The sequence below is a fragment of the Uranotaenia lowii genome, chromosome 2 (assembly GCF_029784155.1).
Source record: "Uranotaenia lowii strain MFRU-FL chromosome 2, ASM2978415v1, whole genome shotgun sequence".
Lineage (NCBI taxonomy): Eukaryota > Metazoa > Arthropoda > Insecta > Diptera > Culicidae > Uranotaenia > Uranotaenia lowii.
Genome location: NC_073692.1, coordinates 206,794,676 through 206,822,079, shown reverse-complemented (window position 1 = coordinate 206,822,079; position 27,404 = coordinate 206,794,676). Strand labels below are relative to the sequence as shown.

The 27,404-nt window shown below is 36.3% G+C and overlaps 1 protein-coding gene across 3 annotated transcripts; it reads right to left on the bottom strand.

Moving 5' to 3' along the window:
* Window positions 1–997: 997 nt before the first annotated feature.
* LOC129748731 (low density lipoprotein receptor adapter protein 1-like) lies at window positions 998–27,062 on the bottom strand. Of its 3 annotated transcripts, none has more exons than XM_055743427.1 (4): window positions 26,821–27,062; window positions 15,848–16,609; window positions 1,417–2,219; window positions 998–1,341 (listed from the first exon to the last, which is right to left on the bottom strand). In XM_055743427.1, exons 2-4 carry the CDS (start codon window positions 15,891–15,893, stop codon window positions 1,222–1,224), a joined length of 969 nt encoding a protein of 322 aa, XP_055599402.1. In that variant the 5' UTR covers window positions 15,894–16,609; window positions 26,821–27,062; the 3' UTR covers window positions 998–1,221. The 3 variants fall into 3 exon arrangements, with proteins under 3 accessions (XP_055599402.1, XP_055599403.1, XP_055599404.1); XM_055743428.1 differs by having other exon boundaries at window positions 15,848–16,352; XM_055743429.1 differs by having other exon boundaries at window positions 15,848–16,332.
* Window positions 27,063–27,404: the final 342 nt, after the last annotated feature.

The window sequence follows — 27,404 nt, the reverse complement described above, 5'->3', positions numbered from 1 at the left end:
CGCAGATGATCTGCCGACTATATTAATATTGTCGGCAAAGCAGATAAGTTGACTGGATCTGTTGAAAATCGTGCCCCGCATTTCACCCACCGCTCGTCAAATAACACCTTCTAGCGCTACGTTGAACATCCTGCAGTATAGACCATCGTCTTGTCAAAGCCCTCTGCGCGATTCGAATAAACTCGACAATTCACCAGAAAACCGCACACAGCACTGCGTTCCATTCATCGTCTCCTTAATCAGTTTGGTCATCTTTCCGGAAAAGCCGGTCTCGTCCATGATGTTCCATAGCTCGTCACGGTCGATCGTGTCGTATGCGGCTTTGAAGTGGATGAATAGGTAGTTAGTAGGACGGCATTTTTGGAGGATTTTCCGTAGTGTGAAGATCTGGTCCGTCGTAGACCGTCCCTCTATGTAGCCGGCCTGATGACTTCCCACGAATCTCAATCGATGGTACCATATTTCGATCGTGAAGAATAAACTTTCAACTTTCTCTTAATTCAAATGAATTATCGTAACGTTCCCGATAGAGATGCAATGCAATAACGTAACCACCTTTATCCAAGACTGATCGACCTAGAATCGCATCGATCGACTTAGAATATAACCTGCGACACTAGCTAAGATCTTGCTAGTAAGAACAAGTTGGTTGAATTGCTTGAAGTAGAACTCGGCTTCCTATTGGATCTTTTTCAAGCAATAAGTTTACGTTGCTAAGGTCGACAGACTGAATCGTTTAGTTGTTTGCTGTACTGCTCGATAGCATGAAGTCTACTGGGATGTGGGATGGGAACTCGAATCGAAGATTCGAGCAGTGAAGCAGTGAGCAGTGAAAATGCTAATCACTAATCGTTGACCTCGGATCTGATTTTGTGCAAGCTGTTGTCTTCGAGTTTCAATGTCGTAAGTTTCTTTAGGGGTGCGTATGGTTTGAAGTTTTAACATGAATAGTCTTTTTTCAGTTTCAAACAAAATTTCTTTCAGATTTTTTTTACCATTTAACCATTTTCAAATCAATATATTTAAAACCGAGAAAATATCACAATTAAAACTAGCACTTAACAATATCATGAGAGAGAAAAATAATAAAGGTACACTTCGTCAGCGCCACTTCGATGCAGCCTTATCCATTAGAAGGTGTGGGCCCGTTTCTTTTTATTTAAACAAAAATAAAATTATCCTTTAGCATAATGATATCGTTAAGAAATTAACACTCATTGTTTAGTTTGAGCAAATGGCCGTCCTACTCCAACCGCTACCAGTGGGTCCACTTCGACCGGTTGCGTTCAGGTTTGGCACTGCGAAGAATTCTTGCGGTTGTTGATCATCTTCAAATGACACCTACGAGAAAAGGGAAAGAAAAAAATGGATAGTTTTAATGGTTGTAGAGATTTAACTAGATGTATAAATATTTACCCAAGTATTCTGCAGTAGTCCGCGATGATCCTTGGCACAGATCTCTGCCGTCAAGTCGGAGTTAAAGTCGATCAACAAGCTTGGACAGTCGGATTCACTGGGAGCTCTTGTGTGATGCTGCGGTGTATTACTAGAGGTTGTACCGGTTGCAGAAGAGCTGTCGACGACATTACCACTGTGATGAGTTCGGTTGTTGGAGTTGAGCTTGTTCAGCTCCTTCCTTTTCCGTTCCGCGTGAAACTGTTTGTTTTGCCAGATCTGATATGCACGTTCGAAACTCCGAGCCACGGTCAATGTTACGGTTTGTGCCATTTTTCGCTTTTGGCAGAGGAAGGCGTAGCACACTAGGGGGCCTTCGAAATCGACCTCGTGAACCTCCTTACGGAAGCACATCTCCTTGACCTCGGCTTCCGGACTTTGAGTGATGGCGGCAAAGGCGAACACGTGATCGTGAGACGCGTCAGCCGAGCAATACGAGATATTGTAGATCGAAACCTTCTGGATAGCTTCTCCAGTGATCTGGTCCAGTATCTCGATCCCTTTCGGGGAAATGGAAAGCGTTACCCGTTGCAACTTTTTGCATCCTTTGGCCGTCGTTATGACACGTTTGACGGCGTCCGATGTGGAACTGTCCGATCTTGGCGTGGGGATCGTTGTGTTACCAAGGTATTTAACTGTGTAGGTGATAGCATCGTCGAAACCTCCGCCAATGGCATCACTACTGTTGCCATCCTCCAGCAGATCCTCGCTGTTATCCGAAAAGTCACGGATGCTGTTGGCAAGGGCCAGCTCCTCGCAAAGCTCTGGAAGGTGAACAGAGATAAAGAAAGAACAATGAGTAATTAATTGATGGAAACCTGTCGAAAAAGAACTGCCGAATGGGCGCACCCGCGATTGCATTATCGCGGAACTTAAGAAGCTGGTTTGCAAATTCATTGAACAATGCGCCCGGACGTAATTTTAATTGTAAATTTTCTGTTCCGATATGGCCCATTCTCTTCTCTTGGGCAAAGAATGTTGTAATTTAAATTGTTTATTTTAATTATCTCACTTCGAATGCGGTTAATAGCCGACCTGGAAGATTGGAACCAGCACCAAGCGAGGGGCGCTCCGATAGTGTGCTCAAAACGTGATACCTCCGACATAAATATCTCAAAGAAGGGCAACAACGAGAGATTATGACGGTTCGTCCGGTATTCGTTGTGAAGATTTTGCCTGCCATATTTAATCTTGTATAGTTCACTGCAGACGTTCTGAAGTGGACCGTGCTAGGGACATGTCAGTTAGTCGTCCGCACACTACTATCAGGCAGGCTTCCATCGATGGTCTTCGGAAGTCGGCCGGCTGGCGTCATGTCGCCGGACTGTCCGCCGCCCGATAGATACTAATTATTTTAATCATTAGTGTGCGCGCGCGCATGAAATCCATAATCTGCTGCGCAAGGGTATCATTTCATAAAGCAGGATATTCAAGGTTAAAGAATGCGTGTGCAATTCTTCTTTTCTGTTTTTCTAAAGAAATGAGATTGTCTCAGTGTCTCAGTGCCTATGAACTGAACCACTTCAGAATGACAGTTGAGATTCTTTACAAGAAGAATTGTTACCTTCAAAATAATATTTCAAAATTCAATGTATCTTAATTGACAAATCAAATCAACTCAGAGATGTGTTTCACGTTGCGTTGAATTTTGTTGCAACATATTTAGATGTTTTTCTTTCGACCATCAATAATTGAACACACCTGAGTGCAAATTTTTAACTAATTAAAACACTCATCGATCGCGAATTCTATTCACGCTGCCCGCTGCCATCGAAAAATGTTGCTGCTACTGCTGTTCGAAAAGAAGACCAAAAGTCGTCACTTAATTGATCCAATTCACCATGGTACTTGTTGAGCAAGGTTTCGGATTTCTATAGTCAAATCAATTATTTCTGATTGCACTCATATGGACAGGAGTTTTCCATTCAGCGGTTTAAGCTTGTTTCCGTATTTTAACGGAAAGATCAATGGTGCGTACAGTTAGGCCCTTTTAAATCGTAGCCTTTTTTCACTTATGAAATTTTTGCTAAATTATTGTTCAAAGTTCCAAGGAATGTTACTTGATTCGATTTTATTTTCTACGAAAAAGTTCTAGTTTGTTGAAGTATTTTTGAAAAAGTACGTGAACTTTAATGTTACTCTGTAAATATTTAGAATTCACTCCGCTGTTCACATGAAATTCACTTTGAATTCACATGAATCTAGTACGGTCAAAATTCACTCCAAATGTCAGTTTCATTTTAAGTGAAAATTATTTTGAACAAAACTCGAAACTTTTTTTCTCTTTCCTTGTTTTTCCATAGAACATGCGAGATTGAATAGGTTTTATGAAGTCAACATATATCATTCCTTTACATATTTATTTTTTAAAAGGCTTTAAAAGGTTCAGATCCAGTTCAGCTAGAAAAGTAAAACCTTGCCCTTTCCAAGCCACTAAATTAATCGGATCAACATTTCATTTTTATAACGTTTTCCGGGTGTCTTAAATTATTTTTTCAATAAACCATAAGGTGTATAATAAAATCTTTGATAATTGTAATTGCTACCATTAGAGCCCTGTACCGAGAGTCCACTGATAATTAAAGCATCAAATTGGTGAGCGATTGGCCGAGATTTGCAGAAAAAAAGCGAGCTGCCTGCGCTTGTTTTAATCGCGAAAGTTGCGTTACTCCGACACTGCACTGCAGGTGTGTGGTGCCCATGTCAAAGTCTGTCTATACCTTTTGATGGATAAATTTATCCAATCTCCGGTATCAATTTTCAAAATTTGCATTTTGATCTCGATCGGAATTGCGGATAGGTTCGCCAGAGACGGTCGGGTTAATTGCGATTTAGAAAGTTAGCTAACTGCCCTGCACTCATTTGGATCGTGTCGTGTAATACAGGTGCTGTATGTCATAATTATCGATAGAGAGAACAATTATCATAAAATTAATTATGCAACCGAATTGGTTTCAAATAGTCCTGCTATTAGTCGTTTTTTTTAGTTTTTGAGGTGCCATTCTCAAGATTTACGTTAGGAGTTTTTATGTTCAATCAATGCAAATCAGGAGCAGTATGCATAATTATGTCTTGTTAAAAATAAATGAATATTCAATTAATCTCCTCACAATGATCGAAGACAGGTTGTGCTGGTTGAACTCCTACCTATTTCGAAGAAATAGCTATTTTTAATTTCAAATAACTTAATAATTAATTTAAAATCACTGGTTTCGGTGACTTTTGTTTTCTTTGTAAGGCGTCTGTGTTTTCTCCATGGCAACCGTCATAAATTAGCTTTACGAATTTCAACGGGAATACTCACTAATTGGGTCAATGCAAAGTAATAATTCTTTGGCCTACCATATATTCTGGGTATCGTATTTTTTGGCAACTCCAGCTAAAGGACAAACTTCAATAACTTCGTAGAGGTTGGCGTTTAGCCTAATGGCTACACAGCAAAAAATTTCTAAAAGTACACGGAATCTAAAACACGAGTGATCTATTTTTTCTTGAGTGTAATTACAAAAAGATGTAATTTTAAACTTCTTTCGATGTAATATTAGTCTATTTTCCAAAATTGAATAGAAATAAACTGTTTTGATTTAGTTTTACACTGCATCATGCGAAAATTAACCGATCAGTGAAATTTATATCACAAACAGTGTAAAATTATATCTGTTTTAAAATTGAATACAAGTATTTAAATTGTGCCTTTTTATATTTCAAGTTAGTTTGCGCGTCTGGCACAGAGTAAACAAGTCGGAAAATTATTCGGAAATGAGTCATTCAAAGGCGTAGCTACAGGAGCACTTTAAGAGTCTTTAAAGTAGTAAGCTTATGAGACGTGAAATAAAGAATATGGTTGAAACTGATAAATTCTCTCTCCATTACAGCAAGGTCAGATTTTTCGCAGCGGCTGATATCCGGCCAGTGATTATCCGGAGAATCTTTTGCCACAACAATTCAAGTGTGCAGGATGCTGACCGAAAAATTATGATTTCCGGAACCATTCGAGGATGCTGATCATGCTGATTTGAAAAACATCCCCGTGCTGGGAATCATCGGATGCAACAACAATATCAGCCTGATGCTTTCCGAATGTTTTTTTTATGTTCAGTTTTGGAAATAAATGTGAATTAAAAATGATACATGCGGCGTATTTATTCAAGACAAAAGCAAAAACCTTAATATTTAGAAAAAATATCAATACTTACGATAGTAAATTTTAAAATTTACATCCCTGTGTATTTTTACACGACGGCTTTTGTGATCCAATCGCGTGCATTGATTTCGATCTAAATTTACACGCCTCAAAATAACATCCTCGAAAAAAATACACCGTGATAGAATTTTACATCAAAATCGATGTTCCGTTTTCGTTTCGATCTAAATTTACACGAATTTTTCTTGCTGTGTAGCGTGTTTAGCTTATAAGCTGGACGACCGGAGATCGATTCCCACCACTTCCAATCTAGGTTAAGGAAAATATGTAAGTCCACGGACGCAAAAATGAACACACACAACGAAAATGTAAAACACGAAGAAACAAAAATGGATTTGTAAACTCTACGTATACTCCGATAGAATGCAAAATATCTCTACGGAGTATACAAGATTGTAATCTCCACGGAGTAGAAACGGAAAACGTTGGTCAATATATATATTTGTAGTACATTAAACTAAAGTTTCTCGAAAAGATGCTGATGGCGTTAAGTTCATTCTGGTCGAATTCCGACCATTTGTCCTTTTGTTTATAATTAAAAAATCAGAAATATTTTTAGATGAAATATCAAGTAGGAAGAAATGAAAATGTGTGTATCATCGTGGTTGTTGAATTTTTAAAAAATATTTTCTTGAAAAGTCTAGGGTTTAAAAAGTTTTTTAAATACATTCAAACAAGGTTTTTAAAATAAATGAAACAGATTGGAAAATCACCTTTTTTGTGACATGATTTTACTTTTTCGCGGCTGTGTTGAATCATTTGATATGCCATTTAATGAAAATGAGTATTACTATAAATTACCCATACAAACATAGCCCATTTTCTCTGTTTGGTTAGCCTTTATTTAATTTTTTGATTGATTTAAAAAAAAATTCTTGTGACAGCACGGAGAGGTTTTTAAAATTGTAATCTTAAATATGCTAGGATGTTGAGGTTAAGGTAGAATATTGTAATTACATCATTGAAGGTTGAAAACCGTGAAATGGAACTTCTGTGACCAGTTTTGAGAATCGGGAAATTCGTGAGACCATGCGGGAAAAAGTCGGGAAAAATGCAGAAAATAAAAAAATGAATTTGAGTGGCCACCCTGAATCTAGAATTTGCAGTTTACTCAGCATTTCCGGTGAGCCCGTTCCTTTATATCACTTTTCTCATATTTTCAATTCGTTTCAATTATACTATAGCCGTGTGAAGAGGCAGGTTTAATTGTTTAAGCACAAATCCCCACTCCATTCAAGTACTTTAAAGTTCAAGTTTTTTTATTCAAAATAATAATTAGTAAAGTGTCACTAATAAAGACAAAAAAAATTAAGATTGTTTTTCCTTTTGTTCCTGATTTCTATCAAATCTTTCCTTGAATGCATTTTGTTTTTCAAGGATCAGTTTGTTTTACTTGAGATCGAATAAAAAAACTAACTTTTGGAACGCAACATCAGTTAAACAAGACTGAAGTTTGAAAGAAAAACTTTACATAACTTGTATTTTTTTAACTATCTTGAAAATCCATTAAATTTTCCATGACTCGTTTCAATATCGCTTTGAGTTGTAACAGGGCCTTGCTGAATTGCACAATTTACTGGAAGGAAATTGAAAAAATCGAAATTTTAATTCTGATGCCAAATGACTTTAAAATGCATGAACGAAGAGTAGGCGTTGATTTAAAGTGCGTTTTTCTCGGATCTGGGAATTTTTCTCTTTTTTTAAATTTAAATATATTTATAGGTTTCTTGATGAATATATGTGTGAGATTTATAAAACAGTGGGCGACCAGGAGTGTGTTTGATTAAGTTTCGCAGCGTTTTCAAGGTTGTTGAACTTTCGGGTTTGTTTAGCGTTTTCCATGGATATTCAATAAAAAATTTGAAAACAGTCTGGCCCGGCCAGGTTGCCCAGATTCCATTGAAAAACACCTAGGGTAGGTGTTCCTTATTTGGCATGTGTACCTAATGTTAACATACCGTTCGATTTTGACTGTTTTGCCGTTATGTTTCACTTATCACAATTCTAAAAAACATGATAATGTAACGAATCATGTGAACTTTCATTTTACAAACAAATTAGTTTTCTAACTCACAGGATTTTCCGTAAAATCCCGATTGTTTCAAAGTACGTCCAATTTAAATGGAATTGTTAGCAAATTTCTTAAAAAAAACACCTGTTTAAAAATGGAAGATTAAAGCTGAATTTGTCAACCGATTTTTTTGAAATTTTTCGTCGGATTGTTTTTTATCGTGATTTAAGTAATAAGTATGTTGGAACCATGTTTTGATCGTGTAAAAACTAAAAAAGCATATGTCCACAATTAGGAACACTTTTTTCAATGTGTTCCTAATTATGGACATAGTCAAAGTTTTCCAAACTATATCAAAGTCATTGAATTTATTTGAAATAAATTTGATTGATTGAATTGTGTTTAAACTTAATTTTCAACGATCTGTTAAAATAAACTGTTTTGAGCTAATAAAACATGATTTTTTTACTTCAGTGTATCTCAAAGCTAAAAATGTTGAAAAAATATTTTCACCAGATTGTAAAGATCGCACCCTTCGCGACAGAAAAGGAAACCATCAAGTTACAGAGAGCTTCTCAACGAGAACTGAATCGAAAGGAAAAAAATAAAAAAATCTCAATGAAATACGTTGTATACCGTCATCTGGGGCATCATGCAACACTTTTCAGCTTCAATGGCTTCTAAAAACCTAATGTCCACAGATAATCCTACCATTTGTACATCAAAAGTTTTAAGGTTAATGGGAAATCAAATTAACGTAGTCAGAAAAATAATTGGTTCCACCAGTTATTTTGAAATTTACAAAACATGCGATTTTCACCCTACTAAGAAAAAGGGGTAAGTTGCAAAAACCTTTGTTTTTAATGAAAAAAAAAAGTTTGAATAGTTATAGTTTTTGACATATTTGTGATGTCGTTCGGAAGCACGATCTTCAGTTATTTTTGATTTTGTTAGAATTAAAGTTTATATTTTTTCTGTCAAAGATTTTTTTTTAAAAGGAACATAAGGGTACTGTATACATTTAGGGATAAAAAAAATACTACAAAGCATTTTACATCATATTCTAGCATATGGAAATAAGATTTAAACTGTGAATCATTGATTCGCATGTCGATGCATTTTAGCTCAGACTGGTAATGGAATTTTAAAAATATTTATTAAAAAAAATTAAATGATTGTCCGAAAAATGTTCATACACCAACAGTGTTGATATAGGATAATAAAATCCATATAAAGATTGTAGGTAATATCATTACGCCAATCTGTCACATTGTGTAAAGTTTTTTAAGGCATTGAAAAAACGTAAAAATTTTGATTTTTCAAATTTTCTATGAGAATCAAAAACTTCAAAAAACTATCTCACGATGTGAGCAACTATTGCATCATCGTTTTGTTATCATTAAATGATAATTTTATTACATTATATTAAAATAAAAGTTAAATAAGTGTTGTGGTACACAAATATTGCATCGAACCATGCTGTTGCATAATGCTCTGTTTGACTGTACTCATTTGTATCCATCACAATGAATTTTCTACTTTTTGAAATATAATAAATGTATCCATTGGAAAAGTAAAAGTTTGAATTTTAATAAGCTCAACATCCACTATTTTCTTCAAAACTACCGTAAAGGAATATTGTGTAGGATTTAAATAGTCCTTATTTCTCTATTCATATTACAAAAACTTTGTAAAATTTTTAAAAAGGTGAGTTTTGAGATTTTTCTTTTTAAAATATTAAAAAAAACAGACACATATGCAAAATCAGGAACAAATAGTTTAATATTGGGTACGCTGATACATTTTTCCTCATATGTTAACATTGCGAACACCCATATGTAAACATTAGGAACAATTAGTGCCAAATTAGGAACATCGACACACTTTATAAAACATGATATTTTTCGTAGATTAAGGCTTGAAATGATTTTTTCAAACCAAAACAGAGTTCAGAAAAAAAATTTGGAACTTAGTTACTGAAAAATTGTATATCTTAGTAATGAAGATTCGGCGTGATAATATCAAATCTTAAAACCTCTGACAAAATATAGCGAAATTACCTAGGCTCACTTACCCTACTTTTGCCCGGAGTTATTTACTTTATTTGACAAATCAAACAAATTGTGTTGTATAAATTTTTTTATTTATGCCTCCAAAACGAATTTTTTCAAGCCAGTTTTATATAAAAAAATCATGAAAGGTTTTCTGGGAGCCTAAAATATGATTTAAGATCTGTCGATGAGTTTCGATGATTTTTGTTTTATTTTCCCTTGTTGATTTATTTTAGTTATTGCTGGGTTTTGACAAAATTTGCTAGGATTTTTCTAGGTTCTATATTAAGAATTGCCCGGATTTGTCCGGCCCGGATACGTGCTGGAAAACTTCTGGCAATTTTAGGATAGAGGCATTTTACAAACATGATAGGGACATACAAAAACACTCTCTTATTCCATTTTCTAATTATTATGAAACTTTCACGAAAGTTTAAATTAGTTTTACTTTTTAAGTTGATTCGAATAAGAAACAAAAACAACCCAAGGTTTGTTTTGAGTTTCTTTGCGTATAATTTTTATAAGTCAAAATATTATATCAAAAGGTATCAAAACCTTGTATGAATTTTTAATTTTTTTTTAAGTTGGTAAATAAATTCATAAATAATTTTTTTTACCTTATGGTCAAAGCATAATTCATTGATAAGATATGTTGTGTAGCCACTTCGACAAACAGCCGTCGGCGCATTTAACCCACTAGGTGCATTTAGGAACACTTTCCCCTACATTGACATGGCACGGTGTGCATTACGGTAGGGTGGGTGTTCTCAATTCGGCATGTGTTATCATGCCGTTTGATTTTGATCGTCTGTGGCGTTATTTCTCACTTATCATAACTACAAAAATTTGACTATGTAACTGATCATTTGAACTCTAATTGTACATACAATTTATTTATCTAATTATCAGGATTTCTAGTAAATACTGGATTGTTTCAAAGTATGACCAAATTAAACGGAATTCTTAGCATTTTGCTTCAAAACAGTTTTTTTTATTTATGGAAGATATAAACTAAATTTGAAAACCGAGTTTTCTAAAAATATTTGTCGGGTTGTTTTTTATCCTGACTTTTGTAATTAGAATGTTAACAACATGTGTATTTTAAGTAATAATTTAAAAAATGTCCTTAATTAGGAAACTTTTTTTAGTGTGTTCCTAATTATGGACATTGCCATGGTGTTCCAAACTATATCAAAAGTATAGCATGCTTCTGACATGCATCTGATTGGCTTCAAAAATATTAAAACTTACTTACAACCAGGCTTGGCAAAAGTCATCGTCATGAGGCGTGAAGCTGTGACTGTGAAGCCTCTTGGTCCATCAAACTCAATTGACTGTTCCTTAACGACTAGTCACTTCGTTTGCCAGTCATTCATTCCCCAGTCATTTGAAGCTAAAATAATAACCTAGTCAAGCAATCGCATTCAAACGACCGTTGACGAAAAAGAAACGCATTTATTATTATTGTTGCTCCTGCCAGCAAGCCGAAGACGACCAAAGAGGAACAAGAAAAGCATTTATTATTATTGTTGCTCCTGCCAGCAAGCTCGTTTTCAGTTTTTTATTGCTATTGTTGCTCTCTGCCAGCAAATCGTTCAATTAGTTGTACCTGCCGTCAGCAGCCGATCGAAGTGTGAAGAGATTTGCCAGTCACTCTCAGGAGAAATTTTGACCATGTGTAGGAGATTCGCCAGTCGATGATGGAGAAATGTTGATTGTTGTCGTGCTTTATCCGTCATGCGAGTTGTGAGGCTCCGTCAATTGAGAACAGTGCCAGTCGTTTGATGAAACAAAACTAGTCGGGTCAAGCGTGACGGGCGAAATTTACCATCACTGCTTACAACTTCAACTTTATTGTCAACGAATTGTAAAATAAATGGTTTCAAGTTAAAACATGATAGTTTTTTTTTAACTTTAGGGTACCTTTTAGTAGAAAATATCGAAATCATATTTTTGCCAGGTTTTATAGAACGCGACACTACAAAACATGTAAGAAAATACATTAATTTTCTATCGAGGATCAAACGATACTTTCTTGTTCAATCTAGTGTTTTGAGTTTGAAATATACGATAAAAAAAACATTCTTGTTTTTGCCAGTGAAGACGATTCAAGAAAGACTCAGCAAAAAAATTGAAAGGGATATCATCAAGCTACAAAGATGAAAAAATTCAAAAAAGACTGTATAAAATAAATACGTTATAAACTTATTTGTAGGGGAGTGTGGCGTGTAATGGGCCACTCTTTTTTCTTTGCTTCATAACTTCTTTATTATAAAAGATAAAATGAAAAAAAAATATGGGAAGGTTTTCTACAATTTTAAGGTATCATTAGCCATTTTTTTTTTTGATAAATTGATTTCCTCGAGCTCTGTCTGTTTTAAAAAAAGCAATTCCAGATGAGGAAATAATAAAAGATTTGTGTATGATCGAATAATTTCTAGAACCTGGTTCGCGGACGTTTCGGCAAAATTCTTTATATAGGATGGACAAAATATTTTTCATAACTCTTCCATTTGGCATAAGAAAACTTTACAGATAGGAAAAACATAGTTTAAGTTCTGAATGTGTATGAAAACATAAAAGCAGGTGGCCCAGGATAACCCACAAAATGTTGCTCACGATTCTCCACAAGCTATGTTTCATCAAAAATTACTTTTCCACGTGAAAGAACATGAAAAAACTAAGATCACAAGCGTATGAGCCATGAGCATATTTTTGTTATAAACTTTAGGTACCCCATCGATTTTTTTTAAATTTTTTAAGCTTAATAAATGAAAGAAGCATACATGCTTGGCATCGCTCCTCAGATTTGCCCGTTCAGAGTAAAAGCGTGTATTTTTTTCGCTGTGCTCTTCCCAAACGGAGAATCTTTAAAAAATGCTCAGTTACCTCCAGAGCGACCAAGCGTCCACCCAAGTGTGGGCAAGAGAAGCAAACAAACTGATGAAGTGCGTTCTCGGTGCAGATAAATTCGTTCGCACTCGGGCGAAAGAGAAGCTTTACAGAAAACTCGGTTTGTCTTCATCGGTTGCGTCTGGATCGATGTTTTGAAGTGCGTCAGAATTTACAATGCAGAAAATAAATCTAACGGAACTAAATTGATAACGCCAAAGGTAGTTAAGATAGAATGCTGGTGTCTTCGACAATATTGCTCTGTATAATAAAGCGCATATTTTGATATGAAATATAAAGTTTACAGGTCCACCAATAGCCAGATATAAATGATGACTTTCTTATTTAGCATTTTAGAGCTTAAATTTTTTCTACAAAGTTATTTATCGCAATAAAACACACAACTTTGCTTAACATGTCAAAGTTCTATAATCTTAACCCAAGGAGATACGGTTAAATTGAAAAAAAAAATACTTTACAAAAAGTTAGTTATTATCGCGCTATTTTTTAATCTCTCCACTTTAAATTTTATATCAAAATATCTGAATTAACAACTTTGGCCAAAACACCTATCTGGTCATTCCTGAGCGAGTTCCTCTAGATTGATGTTCTGCACCAGGACCAATGATTAGCTACGAAAGCTTTCTTCGGTCAAAAAATATCAAAAGCATAGCGGTAAAGGAAGATAAATCCAAAATTTTACGATTTGTGAAAGTTTTGCAGTTTTATTACTAAAATTTGTCCCAGATCCCTGCGTAATTTTCACGATTTGTTTAATAGACAAAGGTTTTTGGATAATTTTAGTAAATGTTACTTTGCGAATTGCTGCTTTTTTAAATTAATGCTACCCACGTACGATATTTAAAGTACATAAACCTAAGTATACAGCAATATGTGGATGCCCGGATATTGTGAAAAAACTACTTGGATTTTTCCCAGTTTTATCCACATAATTTGGAAAATGAAACAAGAAAATCGAATTCAGTTTAAAATTGTTTGTCGAAAATAGGATTTGTGAAAGTTTGTTTCATCAAAAATCAAACCAAAACTTTTCTTCGTATGCTTTATACATAAATGTAACACTGCTGATGTGTTGCGACAAAAAAAAATGTAAGTCGTTTTTTCTTCACTAGATAAATGTCTGGAATTTCCTCAGATTTGGCCGGATATTGCTCGGTTTTTGGAATGGAAAATTTCAGATTATTTACCCGGTTTTCACGATGTTTTTTCAAATAATTTGCCAGGAAGTGCCCGGCCCGGCTACGTACAAAAATATTTTATACATATACCTACATTGGATCTCTTCGATTGATGCACTGTTACGCACTGCATAGCGGCTTTTTTTAAAAAAAACATTCCTGCGTTGAAATCTTTCTGGCTTGATACACTGAGCGACACAGCAGCGTCGCTAGAGAACAATTTTCTAGCCAGCTCCTTCTCTTTTCTTTAGAGCAAGAGACGTCCACCCGACCGTCGCAGCAACCGCAATCGGGCGCACTCGGCAAAAAGATAAGTGAACGTTGATCGGCTGAGCAGTGCACTCGGAAACCGAAATGATAAAAGTGTAATTCGTTCTCTGCTCTGTTCTGTTTGCGAGGTGTGGGACAAGCATGGAAGCATATGATGCGTATTTAAGTCAATAATTGAGATTTACTCAACCAACACACATCTGAGATGTTCAGAGTTGCCCACGTTTTCCCAATCTGTTACTTTGAAATTTATACTTATTCAAATATAATGAATGTTAAATGAAAAAAATAGTTGAGAAAAAGAAAAACTCAAACAAGTTTCAGTACATAGTATACATTAGAAAGACAAAGTTTTAATTTCTTCAAAACAATGATTTTAATAGACCCATTTTTCTGCTCATATTCCAAAAAAGTTATTCAAGTCTTAATGAAACGGTAAATTTTGAGATTTATCTTATAAAAATAATAAGACACATAACCATGTGCAAAAATAGGAACAAAAAGGTTATTATTGGGTACGCCAATAAACTTTTCCCTCATATGTCCATAATTAGGAACATATATGTTAATAATTAGAAACAATAAGTGCCAAATTAGGAACATAACCACACTTTAAAAAGCATGTAATTTTTCGATAATTAAAGCTTAAAATGAGTATTTCAAACTTTAACAGAGTCCAGAGAAGAATTTGGAACTAAGTTACCAAAAACAATTATATCTAAAAATTAATCCTACTCATATCAAAACTACAAAGTCCTGCCAAAATTTAGCGAAATACGGCACACCCACCCTACCATACTAATCCTCAATAGTAGCACTATAACACTTTCGTCGCCAAGAGTGGGTGATGCAAAATACGTCTAAATTTGAAAAGTCTAAAAACCAATTTGGAGATTATTTTTTTAATCAAAACTATCTCGGATCATAACCATATTCTTCTCTGTACTCTAGGCTAAATTTGGAGCCGAAACAATATTTCCTGTTGATGTTTTGACTTTTCAAAGTTGGACATTTTTTGAATTGGTGACGCTTGGCGACGAACGCGTTTAATGAGTATTGAATTCAGGTACTCATTTTAGCATCTTGTGTTGGGCTTGATTATTTGTTGTACATTGTGTATCAGCCAATTCAAGATGTGTGTAGTCACCCAATGCTATGCTATGCTAAATGGCTTAAAATGCATAAAACGTCGAGATCTGGTGTTATCTCGGAAAAAATTTTGGTCAAATATCAACTTTCTGGGACGTTTTTTGGAAAACCCAGTCCCAGAAAGTCGATTTCATGCATTTTTATGTCATTTGGCATCAAAATTAAAATTTAGATGTTTCCGATTTCCTTTGTTCGTCCCCACTTTGGTAATTTTTTAAGGGTCAAAAAGCCGAATCTTTGAGCGCTTTTAGGCCCCCCATAGAGTTGAAATTTTCCATAGGTTTTTTGGGCCAATCTACTAAATTTATATGGTCCGTTTTCTAAATTCGACCATGAAATTGTTCCCATACATCCCATTGCCACCCTAATGTCGGTAACTCAATACATATCAGGAAGACTTTTCCGACGTCGAAACACGTCAATCACATGATGAGAGTTATATCTGCAGAAATGCACCCAGTGGATCGGTTTCCGTGAGAATAATTTATTTTTTCCTTATTTAAATTGCAAACGGCATATCTCTTATATCACAGTAGTGCGTTCGGTTATAATTCAAGTTTCATTTCCACACGAGATGATGGCTGTTTAGAGTTTAAGGCAAAAAAGCTATACTCACTTTTATGTTTGGAATTGTTTTTCCAAATGCTCTTGAAAAAGGCCATCTTCGCCAGCAGTAGCAGCAGGAGAATGGCCACTCGAAGTCCACGAAACGACTGAACCAGAACAGCAACAGCTAGCTAGCAGTTACACACGAACACCCAGAGCACGAACCTTTTCCAAAACTGAGCCAAAAGCAATAAAAAAGCAGGAATAATTTTCCACCCACAGAAGCACAACCGTAATTATTACCGCACTCAACACTTTTTTTGGATTCGTATCGTCCAAACTGTCTTCGGCTGGCCCCAGGAGCTGAGTAGGAGTCTCTTCGGGTGACTTGTATGAAAACTCGTCTCACTCTCTATACACGTGGTTTTTCCAACTACAAATCACTGGTGAATGTGTCTTTTCCAAGTGTTATTTTTCCTTCTGTCCAAAAATTAGTTTTTCTGTGCGATCCGGGTTCTTCATTCATTCGGACTACCATTCAAACGTGTTGTATATCTGTTAGAGTCCAAAAAAGTCTATTTTTGTATGTTATATATCGGCGATTATGCGAACGGTCCAATTTTCTGCACTATCGGTCAATAGCTGAGGTATTGGACCCTTCTCGGTTGATCGTGATCGGCTATTGGAAGTTTGCTTTCAATTTCAATCGTTCGGATTCCGAACCAAATCGATCGATGATCACCACGCCATCAAACACTGGCTTGTCCCCACGCGGTTTTAAGGGTAAACTTTATAAAGCAACTAACTCTCTTGAGACAGTTGGCATCGTGCACTTGAAAAAAAAACAATTGAGAGGAGGTTTCACTTTTAATTTATGGATTTCGATTAATTGAACGTCTCTCGCAAAAATAGCAAAATCAAATCAACAAAAATTGTTGCTCGTGCCAGGCAGCACAGCCACAGCTTCTGGTGTTGTTGATGATTGATTTATACATTTGCCGGTAGATAAACTGGTGCAAGGTTGAAGCTGGAAGCGAACTGAGGCGCAGATCATGGGAATTGCAATAGATCGCGGTGGGTGCATTCATCTTCGCGCCCCAGACATATTACGACGCGTTTTTCATCTTTGGGGTCTGGCTTTAGTTATTTCAACTTCCAGCTTTATCCGAGCGGAGACGCACAGTGGGAAATTTTTCCGATTTCATTTGTATGGGAAACTTGCTTTGAATTTTCTCTGTTCAGTTCAATGTATTTCCTCAACTAATTGTTCGTCTGTTCCTTTGTGATTGTTTTTGGCATTTGTGTACAAAATTTCACTTGAATTGGGCACCAAAACCAAGAAAAAATAGAATATTACGTTTTTTTGAAAAACTCACATAACTTTCAACATTTTTTCGGACCAGTGTTTATTTTAGTAGGTTAAATACCTATCCTGAAGAGAAAAAACTTTTGACAGAATGATTTTCATGAGTATTGATAAAGAGCTTTACGTTTTCTACGTTTTGTTCGCAGTGTATCACCTGTGATCCACTTTACTTATTCGAAAATTTATATGTTTTATCATTTGTCATCAGTATTTTTATGAAAAATTGAGAATTTATTAAACATCAAATAACGACTTGATTTGAATTTTTTTTAAAATCCAACTTCTGCGCAGCTTTTGATCTGCCGAGCAAAAACTAATGAATCGATTTTCTTCAAATTTTGTGCAATGATTCTTCATTCAATTCTGATGTTATGAAATCGCTTGGTACATCTTTGTACCTGAAAATAATCACATTTTCGTAGGTGATGGAAAAAATTAGAGTAACATGAGCTATCAAAGAACGAAACAACATAAGAAAGGACTTGAGCGGAGATTGCAGGTTCAAGTCCTGCCGGTGATCCTTTGTATCTTTTTCGAAAAATTCATGATATTTACGGCTTATGTTCTTTCGTTCTTTGATAGCTTATGTTTCTCTAATTCTTTCCATCACCTAAGAAAATGTGATTCTTCATTCATACCTGCACATTCGATGAGAAAATGGTGTTGATCCAAAGCGCCCAGTTGAAATGCCAGCAGTGCGAAGTTGTGGATCACCTGTGCTACCATGCGAAGGAAAGGGTTAAGCAAAAAAATTTTCTCATATAGCTCATATCAGTAAAACAACAACGTTTCTGCAATTTCGTCACCTAATAGAGGAGAATCTTATAACAAATAACGCGTACGCGTCTGTTCTCCATGTCAGAGGCGGCGTGCGGAGTGCAACAACGTACTGGTGGTGTTCGGGGCCCTAAACAGCAACATCCCAGCAAACATTTTTGTAGGTATATTTCTCAACAACTTTGTTATACGTTTCATATACATTATAGAATGATCGTATGAAACTCGAAAAAACAGCATTTACCTACCAAAGTGGAGGCAATATACATACAAATTTCCAACTTCTGGCTAAAGCGATAAGAGCATACTGAAAGAATGGAAGAGAGCACAAGTTTTTTCTCTCAACGCATGCGAACCATTGCCAGCGACAATATTTGCTGCCTCCGTCATTGGGCAATTCTTGTAAATACACCATCTGATTTTTAGCAATCTGGTTGCACTGCCCAAGTAACCATAAGCATTAAGCCAAAACCCTGAATCAGCATTAAATCAACATTTCTAATGCAAGTTAGCATGAAATCACCATTTCTAATGCAAGTTGGCATTAAATCATCATTCATAATGCTTTTTTGTTTTATATAAGCATTATTAATGCATAGAAGCAATAAAGAAAATTAGCACTAATGATAGCACTATATGCACATATAGAGTAGCTCTAAAGTTAATAAGCATTAGGAGTGGTGTGACCCGAACAGTACTTGAAGTACGGATTTTTTCACCCACCTTATCAGCATCAAGAGTGGTCGAAATGGTAAAGGCGCAAGGAGAGATAAAGGCTGCTGCGGGATCCTCGGTTCGAGACTCAGAAGAATTCATTAAGCAGGCATAATCCTCCTTCATTCAGCAGGTTGATTGATGTTGCAGATAATAATTATTTATTTATTTTTTGTTCATTTTAATTATTCAAGAAATAATAATTAAATAAACAAAAGGTGTTCTAAGTATGCATTGTTAATGCTTTTATATGGCTTGCGAAAAATGACGTTTTGATGGTGCTCTAATTCAGCATTTGTAATGCTTTTTAAAGGCTATGTTGTGATAGCATTTAATCAGCCCGCTATTTCGCCTTTTTAGCATTAAATCTGCATTATATACGCATATAGTGCAAAACAAGCATTAATACAGAGTTATATATGGGAATATAGTGTTGATTAAGGGCTATGTTTTAGTGCTTATGGTTACTTGGGTGCTGGTCGCAAAGAGAACAACAAAGCTGTTCTCTCTTTCGACCCACGCGGGAGAAAAAAAAGGAACATAATTGTCTTCGAAATCTGCAAACATGGCGGACTTTTTATCATATCCGATTAAAACCATATAATGCGACTTCGAGTAACGATTTATTCGACCTTTCACTTGCGTTAGTTGGAATTACGATTCGCAGTAACGTTTTTAATGACTTGAGTTATCATTTTTAATGCGATTTTATGTTTGCTGGGATCACGACGGTCCTTCTGCGAGATAGTGGGGTTAGCTGCGGGCCTTGCGAGCCCGTGACTACAAAAAACATAAGCAACGAACAACAAATTTCGGATGAAGGTCGGCCAGGAGGAGGAATTCAAACTGACAATTGGAAGGTTCAGTGCGCACCAGCTGACCAACGAAAACGCCGCCTCCAAACGAATGGCCGTACGTAGTACCTTTTTCCAGCACCGCCTCCCACACAAGTACACCTGGAGATCACCGTACCAAACGCAATCACAGATCGACCACGTTTTGATCGACAGCCTGCACTTCTCGGACATCATCGACGTCAGATCCTGTCGAGGCGCCGACATCGAGTCAGACCATTATCTGGTGATGTTGAAGGCGCGCCAAAAACTCTCCGTAGTGAACAACAGACGAAACCGGCGCCCGCCTCGGTTAAATATCGCACGACTGAAGCAACCTGAGGTCGCGGCAGACTACTCGCAATCGGTCTAAGCAGCGCTGCCAGAAGAGGGCGAGCTTGACGAAGCCCCTCTCGATGACTGTTGGGATACCATCAAGAAAGCCATCAACAGTGCTGCGGAGAACGTCATCGGTTATGTGGAGCGAACTCGACAGAACGACTGGTTCGATGAGGAGTGTAGGAGAGTGATGGACGAAGAGAATGCCGCGCGGGCGACAGTAGTGCAAAGAGGCACCCGTCGAAATGTAGAAAATCACCGACAGTGGAAGAGGCAGCGAGTTCGAATTTTCTTGGAGAAAAAGCACCGCCTGGAGGAGGAAGAGGAGCTCGAGGAGCTGGAGCAGCTGCATCGTTCCCGAGAAACCCGAAAGTTCTATCAGAAACTCAACGCATCCCGCAAAGGCTTCGTGCCGCAAGCCGGCAGATCATTTGCGGCGGTGGAGGAGATCTACCGCAAACTGAAACGCGAAGCAAGAAGGATTGGGTTGATGATTGATACGTCCAAGACGAAATACATGCTGGCCTGCGGATTCGAGACCGACCGAACCCGCTTGTCCAGCAATAACAAGGTCACAGTCGACGGTGACGAGCTGAAGATAGTCGAAGACTTTGTCTATCTATATTCCTCGAGGAGGACCTGCGTACACTCAGGGTATTCGAGCGACGAGTGTTAAGAACCATCTTTGGCGGCGTACAGGAGAACGGAGTGTGGAGGCTAAGGATGCACCACGAGCTCGCGTGACTCTACGGCGAACCCAGTACCCAGAAGGTGGTGAAGGCTGGCCGGATACGCTGGGCGGGACATGTTGCGAGAATGCCGGACGACTGTCCTGCAAAACAGGTGTTCGCTACGAATCCGGTAGGAACAAGACGAGTGGGGGCGCAACGAGCGAGGTGGTAAGACCAAGTGTAGCGCGATCTGGCGAACGTGGGGTGTCCGAGAAATTGGAGAACGGTTGACATGGACCGAGTAAATTTTAGGGACTATGTTCGTCAAGTTATGTCGTGAGACGGAATACTATTGGTTCTTATAACAAATTGATTTTAAATCTTATTTTTTATAAAAAAAAATGTGCAAATGTGCATGAAATTGAACTTATTGTCCGCATACCACTTCAGCACGTCCTTGGAGTAGTCGCATGAGGCCAAATCGGGCCAGAAGATTGTTGGGACGTTGTGGGCCTTCAGGAGAGGAAGCAGCCGCTTCTGGAGGCACTCTTTCATGTACACATGTCCGTTCATCGTGTAACGAAAGGTGTACTCCGCTTCCGGCACGTGAGATGGCTTGCCAAACCAGGAATTTCTTCCCAAATTTCTTCGCTCCAGAACGCTGAACTTATCCTTGGCGTTAAAAAAAGGTTGCCGGAGATCTGTTTGAAGTCGGCCTTAACATATGTTTTGTCGTCTATGATGCAGCATTCAACTTTTGTCAGCGGGTTGAGGTACAACTTCCTGGCACGGGTTTTGGCGGACTTGTTCTGCTTCTCGTCGCGATTAGAGGTTTTTTGTACCTTAAACGTTCGAAGCCCAGCCTTAGTTTTGACCTTTCGGACAAAACTTCGGCTTAGGTGCAGCTTCTTAGCGGGATGTTGCTAACGGAGGCGTTCGAGTTTCGGTTGAATGCCCCAACTACGCGGTTGTGATTTTTGGTGTTGTACGGAATACTTTTTCCTTAACTTCTGGGCTTCCGATCGGTGGTCAATTGTTCTTCGAACCGCCTAATCACTCGTGACACCGTGGAATTCGCGATTCCCAACGTTTAAGCGATGGAACGATGCGAGAGATCCTTGTTCTAGTGATGAATGCGCAAGATTTTATCGCACACGAGCTGTTCTTTCGACTTTATTTCAGCGAGTTTTGATCACAGAACTTTAAAACTTGTAGGATGTAAACAATGCACTATGAACTAAATCCACCCGAACTTTCATTAATTCATTCACCGATGGGTAGAATATCGGTTAAAAAGTTAGAGCAATTTCATAGTGTGGCAATTACATCGTGGACACCTTTTACGTACCCAAAATTTGGTGACTATCTGCAAGTGGTTTATGAGATACACACAAAAAAAAAGCATAGTAAAACTACTAGATCCGTGGTTTAAATGAACAACAGGCAACCATTTGAGTCAAATATGTTTTGTTGTTTATAATACCTTACGCATAGCTATTTTACCATGTGCTCAATTTGGCTGCGCATAGTAAATTCAACTGCGTTTTAGTAAAATGGTCAATGAAATGATTCATTGTTTTACTTTGTGCCAAGTAAAATTGATATGTTTCATGATGAAACTAGTATGTGTTATGATAAAGAGCTTGATTTAAATAGTAAAATTACTATGTAGGTTTGTTTGTTTATTTCCATGCATACATTATTACATGATTAAAAACATTAAAATTCACACTTCCGACACACGTCGATCAATGTTAGTGTGTTCTCCCGATGCTCTGAAAAGATTAAGAAAGTTATGAAACTTGAAGGCAGCTCAAAATTTGTTTGTTTACTCACGGGTTTGATGATTAATGATCCTCAATTAGTATAATCAACAAGAATGTTTACCATAGTAAAATTACATACGCACTGATGTTTTTGAGTCAAATATGTTTTGTTCTCAAAAGTACTATGTGTGTAGTATTTTGTTGATAGAAATTGGTGCCACAATGTCTAAATTACTATGCGGACGCTAGTTGTAATAGAAATTATGATGAAATTATCATGACCATAGTATTTTCGACAACAAACATTGAGAGTTATCGAAAATTACCAGGTACATAGTAATTTCAATATTGTTTCATGCGCACTTTTACAAAATCGATGTTATACTTTCCGTGGTTGAAAATACTATAGCACTGAAATGGTAAAATTATCATGACAGCGTCTTTGGGATAACCACTCAATTTTTTTCCGTGTAGCGACCAATACTGAAAGTTCAATGACAAAATTTTTTGGGCAGGATCGAGAAAAAGCCAGAAAAGTTTCATTGGGAGACCCAAAAAAAGTGGGAAATCAACTATTCGACCAAAGTTCACATGGTAAATCGTTTAAGAAGTCCTATATTTAGGATCCTAAACTTGAATTACATAAAAGTGAAGATTGTTGATTCCATGAAGTGAGAGGACTGTGAGAGGTTTTTTTCAAACTCAATCCGAAAATATGTATGAAGAAGTGATAAAAAAAGTCAATTTTTTCTGACTGGTTTGTCTAGCTGACTTATATAGGGTCGACTTCATTTCTACAAGATAGAAAAGCTGGCCACCGGTAAAATAAACAAAATACGGTGATAAAATCATGTGCAAAATATTTGGACTGATATTTTGAAAAATCTCGCAATGGACAGCAAAACGAACTCTTTAGCGATCACCTGGCAGGTTGCAACCAGAAACTATTCTTTGACATTTCCCAGAGATAAACAAGGATGAAAAATTGAATGTCTAGTACTTTAAGAGGCTATCGATCTGCGAAAACTGCAAATTATTCATTCTTTCATAAAGATTGACAGGATGAATGGCTAGAAATACAAAGTTTTCAAATGAGATCGTTTTCTCAGAAAAGCTCTTCAATAGGTCCCACAAAGTTTATATTCTGTTTAAGTTGGATCTGGAATCGGCTTCTAAAATCTTAATGCCTACAGATAATCATACCTCTTGTACATCATATGTTTTAAGGTTAATGGGACACCAAATTGACGCAGTCAGAAAAATTATTGGTTTAACTTGTTATTTATAAATTTACAAAAACATGCGATTTTCACCTTAATAAGCAAAAGGGGTAAGTTGCAACAAACTCTGTGATTAATGAAAAATCAAATTAAACGCTTGAAAATTTATAGTTTTTGACTCATTTGTGATGTAATAACGCATAAAGCATCAATTGCAGTAATTTTTGTTCGAATTAAATTTTACATTTTTTTCTGTCAAAAATGTTTTTAAGAATAAAGTGTTAATCTGCTGCATACATTTAGGGGTAAAAATACAACAAAATATTATATTATCTTAAGTCATGTAAATAAATCTTGGGCTGGATGAAAATTTAATGTTAACAAACGCATTAAGCAAAACAATCATATCCCAGCATATGGAAACGCGATTTATGAGATTTAGTTCTGATTTGCATTTTGTTGCATTTTGCCCCAGATAAGTAAGTGAATTATAAAAATAATTATTTAAAAAAAATGGTGATTGTCCGAAAAATATTTTTACTCCAACAGTGTTAGTATAGGATAATGAAAGCAATATAAAGTTTGTAGGTGATATCATCAAGCCAATCCGTCATACTGAGTAAAGTTTTTACGGCATCGAAAAAATGCAACAATTTAGCAAATACATTGCTCGATTTTTTAAATTTTTTATGAGAATCAAAAACTTAAAAAAAACTCTTTCACGATGTTAAAAAGTATGTCATCATCAATTTTTTATCATTCATTGTGGACATTCAATTAACTTTATTACAGTATATTGATATAAAAATTTAATGAGTGTTGTGGTATACAAACGTTGTATCTAACCTTGCTTTTGCATGATGCCCCGTTTGACGAAACATTTAATTTCTAAATCATTTTTTGAAACTAAAAAATTTAGAGACAAAAAAAAAGATTCGAAATTAGTGATTTCAGTAAAAATTGGTAAATTTTAAAATTTTCCTGGGCCATAGTATTATAACTAGAGGTGATTGAAAAATCTGACGAAGTACAATTCGATTTCATGACGCCAAAAACATTAAAAGTCAGTTTTTAAAACATATGCACTAAAATACTGTTATCTTGTTTAGTAAATATTATTCTTTAATGCAGTCTTAAGCCTCGCTGATTAGAAAATAGTTGACTGATAACGGGATTGTTTAAATAACATTTGTTTACAGTATTTTTGAACTAAGTAAACCACTAAGTAAACGTTCTTAATATAAAATCGGCCACTGATTTTTTTTTGTGAGCAAAATGTCTTAAAATCCCATTCATTTTAAAGGCTCAATGCAACCTTTTCCTGTAGTCAGATCTTGCTTAAAATTGGCATGTAACCTACTGAAAAGCAATGATCCAATGATTTATTATGTTTTATGCTTTATATTTTAAGATTAGTAACTTTACTGTATACTACGGTTATTCAATATCATAAACAAAACAAGCAATATTATTACAGTAAAACAATCATCGCTTTAAAAAATTTTAACCAAATTTGATGAACATTTTTCGTTTCAAACTGACATTCAAGGTTAAAAGAAATTAAATTTTTAAAATGGTTAAATCTAGTCCAAAACAGTAAAAAAATTATTGTTTTGATAGCGTCGAAAATTCTTGATCCATGTGTTATTCGATCCAAAATAGCTATTGATATTTTCTGTAAGAAAGGCAAAAACTGAGGTTTTTAACGTTTAATCCTTTAATGCATGACTTTTTTTAAATGAGAATTGCAGTTACTGATTCAGTGAAATAATAACATTTTAATTCGAATAACAAAACTCAACAGGTTTGAAAATAATTTTTGAAATTCATACTTAATTGGGTGGAGGAAGGTGTTTGTGATTGATTGAGATTAATACATTTGTTAGAATATGCGAATCTGAAGAAATAACAGCAATTTTCCAAATACCGATTTTTTTTAAAGATTAATAAATTTCATTTTCGCAATTTTCCCGCATAGTTTGTTCCATATTTCACACATACTTTAAAATAGCGTGATAAAAATACCATGGGCTAATTTCTTTTAATCTCTAAAATATTTTTTGTGAATACATCACTCAAAAATATCCACGCGTTTTCGAGATATTTGAATTTTGATTAGTGTTGTTTAAAAAAAAACACTATGCATTAAAGGGTTAACATTACATAATGGTAGAAACAATGTTGAAAGAAAGGTCAGAAAGTTTGACGGCCAGTAGAAGTCCTACATTTCTGGAGCGCATATTGAAAAAATGATCAGTCCAATAAAAAGTTTGTCTGCAATAACTGCTCTTTTCACTAACTGGAAAATTTCGAAAATTCAAAGGAATACCGGAAAAGCTCTAAATTTTTATAGAAGTTCGAGCGTTTTAGTTTTTTAGAACCCCATAGGACCGCCCAAAGTATATAACCACTGATGCGGCCCTGATGTTTCCCTTCAAGGTGAGGATCAATCCCTGTAAGTCCCGTTGAAATTTCTAAATACATTTGTCTGTATTCTTTACTAAAGCAGAACACCCTGAATGAAGAACTGCTCAATCCTAGAGTGGCTATATTGATTTCACATTTCGCCATATCTAATATTAGTCCCTTCGTTATTTATTCCCTAAATACCTAATACCGTTCAGCTGTGAGGATAGCCGAGTGTATTTTTAACATATTTCAAGTTATAATGTTTCACCACATGTTGAAATAACTACCTGATATCGAAATTTATTCTTAATATTCAATATTCATTCACAATCCCAAAAACAACCAGCATCAAAGAAACTTCTATGTTATTGTTTGAACAAGAAAAATCGTTAGATTTATCTTGCTCAGATATGTTGCTTACTCTCCTATTAAGTTCAGCAATTTCATGTTAACCAATAAACTTCTAAACAAAATGTTTTCACTTTGATCGCTTTTCGCCACTGTGCGTCTCGCTGCCGGCCTAATTGCGATGAACTTTTCCAACGCGCGTCTCGCTTTTTTCGGTTTGTTTTTCTTTTTGTGTGCGCTCAATGCACTTAAGCTCGGAAAACTTCACACAACTCCCTGTTACGTCAACTTAATATGATGAGCCACCAGCAGCAAATCAGCCACGCACCGGTTATCTACCTTCTCAAAACAACCAACAACACCTGACGCTGAGCAGCGCAAAACGCACGAGAGCCTCCAAAATGTGAATTGCATTCGCGCGCGCAAGCCTCGTTTTCCTATTAACGATACGCGCGTATGTGGCGTAATACGAGTATAACTGACACCATCGACCACCGCATGGTGCAGCAGCATTAGCGTAGCAGAGCACTCCTTCCAAGAAAATAGTTCGTGATCAGTGATCAGTGTTAAAGCCCACAAAAATTCCACCAATTTTAGTACCAGCAACCGGAAACAGCTCAGCGCGTTCTGTACAAAAAAATTCCGCACTCCAAAAAATGTAGAACCAAACACTTCACACTTGTACTTTGAAAACAAACGTACAAACTACGTACAGGAGTAGTTAAAAAGGAAAATACCGCGTCCGCTCGTGTCGACGATCAAGATCGTAATGAATGGATCGCGAGAATCGGATCGATCGCGGTTTTTCGCGGCGTCCGTTGATTTACTGCCTGTCCGCTTGGCCTGATGGCTGCCTGCAATGTGATGGCCCGTGCTCTGATTTTGTTTTTATTTTTCCTCTCTGCAGTGATATAGTTTATTTTGCCATTTCAGAAGATAAACCGAAGGCTTTTAATTTAGTATCTGTGTTGTAGTTGATATTATTACAACGGCCTAAGAATTTCCGCCTATCCAATGGGAACCGGCATGCTGCTGGTGTCGGTCTTGATTACTGACCAATTTCAAGGAACCTCCACAATATTGTCATAACCTAATCGGTGTTCAACGCTTTAAAAAGTGTTTAAATTAAAATTAAACCAGAAAAAAAAATTGAAGATCTTTCAGATGCATCATAACTAGGCATT